We start from the raw sequence: 3,841 nt of genomic DNA on the forward strand, positions 1-3,841 counted from the left end.
ACACAGGCTAGCTGTCCCTAACCTCTCTGGGGGAAATTACACGGGGGTTCAAACAACTCTCTGGGAAGGTTCTACACCACCAGAGCTAAATAGCTCCATGTCTTCAAAGGAATAGTGTTGTTGTCCCTTCCTTAAACCTGGCCAGCAGAGCTTTCTGTCTTTATTAGATTCTCCCAAGTCAGCGGCAAAAATTCCATGTTGCTCCAATAAACCCCTTCAATTTACCACTGCCTGACTAGAGCTTCCAACCCTCTACTTCTTCTGTTGTCCATACTTTCATCCACTTTATTTCCTTGCTTCTCATTTTTATTTCACTTTGATTGTCTTCCTGCTTTTCTCTGTTTCCTTTCCTCATATTTATCCTACCATTGTCTTTTTTCCTCAACTCATGCAAAAAGACTGGCTTTGGTGGGAGTCATCTCAAACCTTAGCGTTTTCTTTCCAGGCAGAGAATTAGCTACCATAGGGAACAAGATTTGGCTGTGTCCTCATGGTCTCTTGACTGTGACTTTGCTCTCCCCTTAAAATTCCGCTCTGCCAAAGCAGGAGCCAGTTCTACAGCTCTGTATGTGCAGAAACCATCACAGCACATTGCTCATGGCAGGTTGTCAAAACATGCTTGTTAAAAACTTTGAATTAAACTAACTTTGTTACATTGAAGATAAATGACTGATAGAGGAAATCTGTGCTTGGATGCACTGACATGTTTGCCAACAGAAAGTCTGAAACATCTGAGGAAGGATGTAAAGGGATGAAATTTCACTATAGATCTGACACAGAAGGAAAAAGCAATCCACTCAGATTAAACACACACAAAAGGACAACATTTTTAGTTTGCTGTTCATTGATGTTATGTTTAATATTCATGATCATATCACTAAGAATGAAATAATAATAATTGTAAATGAATAACATGTTTTCTGCCAGAGATATCTAATTACTCGACTTTGTTATTCAATTTAATCATAAAAGATACTTTGTAAAATGTTAAAGTTTAGCTATCATCCAGGCAAAAATATGAGGACAAGAGAGGTTAGGTAACTAGCTGAGTCATATAGAAATAATAGAACTTGTACCCAAACAGTCTGCATCTAGGTCCCTAGACCTGACCCCTCCCCTCCTACATGTTGGCTGAAATTCTGAAACTATTTTAACTTATAAATTGACAAACAGAAGACCAGGATGGGAGTCTGACTTCTGTCACTGACCAGCAGCGTGATTTCATGCAAAGATGACTAACTTTTCATTCTGATCATCTGGGTAAAATCTGATGGTACTTTTCAAGCAGAGGGGCTCTGAGAATCAATGAACTTACAGTTACCTAAAAGTGTCACCACACAAGATACTTTTCATAAAGGAGTAACCTTCTAAAATAGCTTGTCTTGACAGAGCCCTGTATCTGTTGTTCCTTTAAAAACAAACAACACAAAAACTTTAATTCTCTGAATCTACAAAATCAACTTAAATAACTTTATCAAAGATGATTGGATTTTCCCTTAATCTCCTCAGGTCCTGCCTTCGGAACCAATTTGAAACCTGAGAAAAACACCACCCATCCTAATATCCTCTGATTGGACAGCTAAAAAGTTGGACGGGAAGGTATAAATTCGCAGGGAAGGGATCCCTGAAAACTTCTCCTCCTCTCAGGGGCTGAAGCGATGGAGCCGAACTTCCCCCGCTGCATGCGCGAGGCCTGGGATTCCGCAGAGGAGTCCCAGGAACCAGAGATGCTGCAAATCTTGAGCTTAGCGGACCCTGAGGAATGGCAGCTCCCTTTCTATCCTACGCTGGGCCAGCTCTCTGGGGACGACGAGGACTTCAATGGGGAACAACTTTCTACCGCCTGCGGGCGTCTGCACCCACACTGCCCGAAACACCGACCCCGAGCGCAGAGCACCTGCAGGCTGGGCGTTGGGCCGCCCGCCCCGGACAAGACGCCCACGACCCGCCAGGAGCCACAGTCGTCCTCAGGAGGTGGGGCCGCCGCCCACCCGCAAAGCTTCCCTGGGCGGGTCTTGCGGCATCGGGAACCCAACATCTGGAACCCGCGACCTCTGACCGCGGTGACCCTTCCGGAGCATCGCCCTCCTCCTGGCCTGGAGAGACACCACCGGACGTCCCAAGGCTGGTGCCCGCGGACCTACACGCAGTGGCCGGGAAGACCCTAGGCTGCCTCTCCCGCTGCCTTTGGACCCAGGAGCCCTCATCTCCGCTGAGACCCTTCATTGGATGATCCCTTGCGACAGATGTTATTACAATAACACCTCTCTGTTCAGCAATCATGGAAGAATTCGTCTTCAGAGACATTTGTGAAGTTTTCTTTCGCTTACTTAATAAATTATACCAAATTCCAACGCCTTTCTCTCTCTTACTTTGGCTTTTGGGGAAGGACCCGACGCAGGGGCGGGGTGGCCGGTGCCACTTCTCACCAGGGACCCTCAGTCCCCTGATTTGCTGGGCGGGGGGAGGCCGGTGGGGTCTCTTGGGCACACCGGGCGGCCAGGGGTCCAGCATAGGCGTTGCCAAACTGGGTCACACGTGCTGGGCTCCGAGACATCCAGCAAAGAGCAGCCAGCAGCCCTGAGAACTCCACTTTGCCCGACGAACGCTCCTGCGCCCTCGCCCTGACCCTGGCCCTTCCAGTCCATCTGTGGGGCCGTCCAGTCACCTTCACGTTGCTCCACGGCCCCCAGCGCCTGTCGCCGCTCCAAACGTATCTAGAAGCATTGGCCTCGGGTAGCGCAGAGCTTCCGTCTCCCTCAGGCACTCTCCTGGGCGTGTCCCTTCTTCCTGCTCGCCCCAAAGCCGACTTCCAGCCCCCACCTCAGAGCTGACCTGCAGCCAGAGCGCTGGGGCCCCGGACAGGAGAAAACTAGGGATTGTCTTTTGCGGCGGGGCGTTTCTGCGGCCAGATTCTCGAGCGGTTAGGCTCGCGTCACTTCCCAACTCCAACCTGGAGACTTCCCAAGGCGCCTGACTTCTCATTACCATTCGGAGTTGAACTAGAGTGTCCACCCAGTCCGGGGTTTGAAACGGGGCCTGAGAGAGCAATGGCAGGCAAAGTGTAAGTGCTTAATAAATGTTAATACAATTATACTGAGAATTTCTCAACTGCTGTGATTTCTCTGGGGGCAAAATCCTTCACTGGGATTAATCTCACAGGAGTCTGAATGTGGGGACTCCCTGCCTCGGGAGCAGTTTCCTGGAAACCCTTCACCTCATCGCTCTGGTTTCTGGCATCCCACCCAACCTCACCCTTTCTCTCCTTTCCCTGCCAGGATTCCATGGGCCACCTGTGCAGCCTGGATGCTGTGGCTCAACCAGTATGTAACCCTGGCCGGTCCCCAGGGAATGCAAAAATTATCCTTTTCACCCATCTGTTAGACCACAGGGTGATACTTTACTTTTTTAGACTCAAACGGAACTTTTCCATTGAGGCCTGAGCATGGGAAACATACAGCTCATAACAAGAGGATGCGATGACATGGGTGTGTGTTATAGACACTGCTATGTCTTTATTAATGTACTTTAATTTCCTACTTTGTCCTTTAATTCTCTTTTTTTTTGTCCTTTAATTCTTAAAGAGTGTATGTGAGAAATGAAATCAGTGAGAACTGGAAATAAAGAAATACATTATTTTAAAATTTCATCCTCACTTTTTCAGTAGTCATTTCAAATCTTCAACTCTTAGACAAATAAATGAAATAGGTCTTGAATTCATGGAAAGACAGAGTTCTCTATAAATTCACTTGTCAGGAGTCACTAGCAGTATTTGGAGTACAGTTCTACAGTTCCTTTAGCGATTCTAAAATCCAAAATTTTATGGAATCTACCCTTTTGT

At 47.5% G+C, this 3,841-nt stretch overlaps 1 protein-coding gene across 1 annotated transcript; it reads left to right on the plus strand.

The window, feature by feature from the left end:
- Positions 1-1,658: 1,658 nt before the first annotated feature.
- On the plus strand, positions 1,659-2,168 carry LOC309819809 (annexin-2 receptor-like; the record flags this gene model as incomplete). Its single annotated transcript, XM_082650287.1, has 1 exon — positions 1,659-2,168. The coding sequence occupies one exon, from the start codon at positions 1,659-1,661 to the stop codon at positions 2,166-2,168; it is 510 nt and encodes a 169-aa protein (XP_082506413.1).
- Between the last annotated feature and the right edge of the window lie 1,673 nt (positions 2,169-3,841).

This window comes from Grampus griseus (genome assembly GCF_964374135.1).
Source record: "Grampus griseus genome assembly, chromosome: 3".
NCBI lineage: Eukaryota > Metazoa > Chordata > Mammalia > Artiodactyla > Delphinidae > Grampus > Grampus griseus.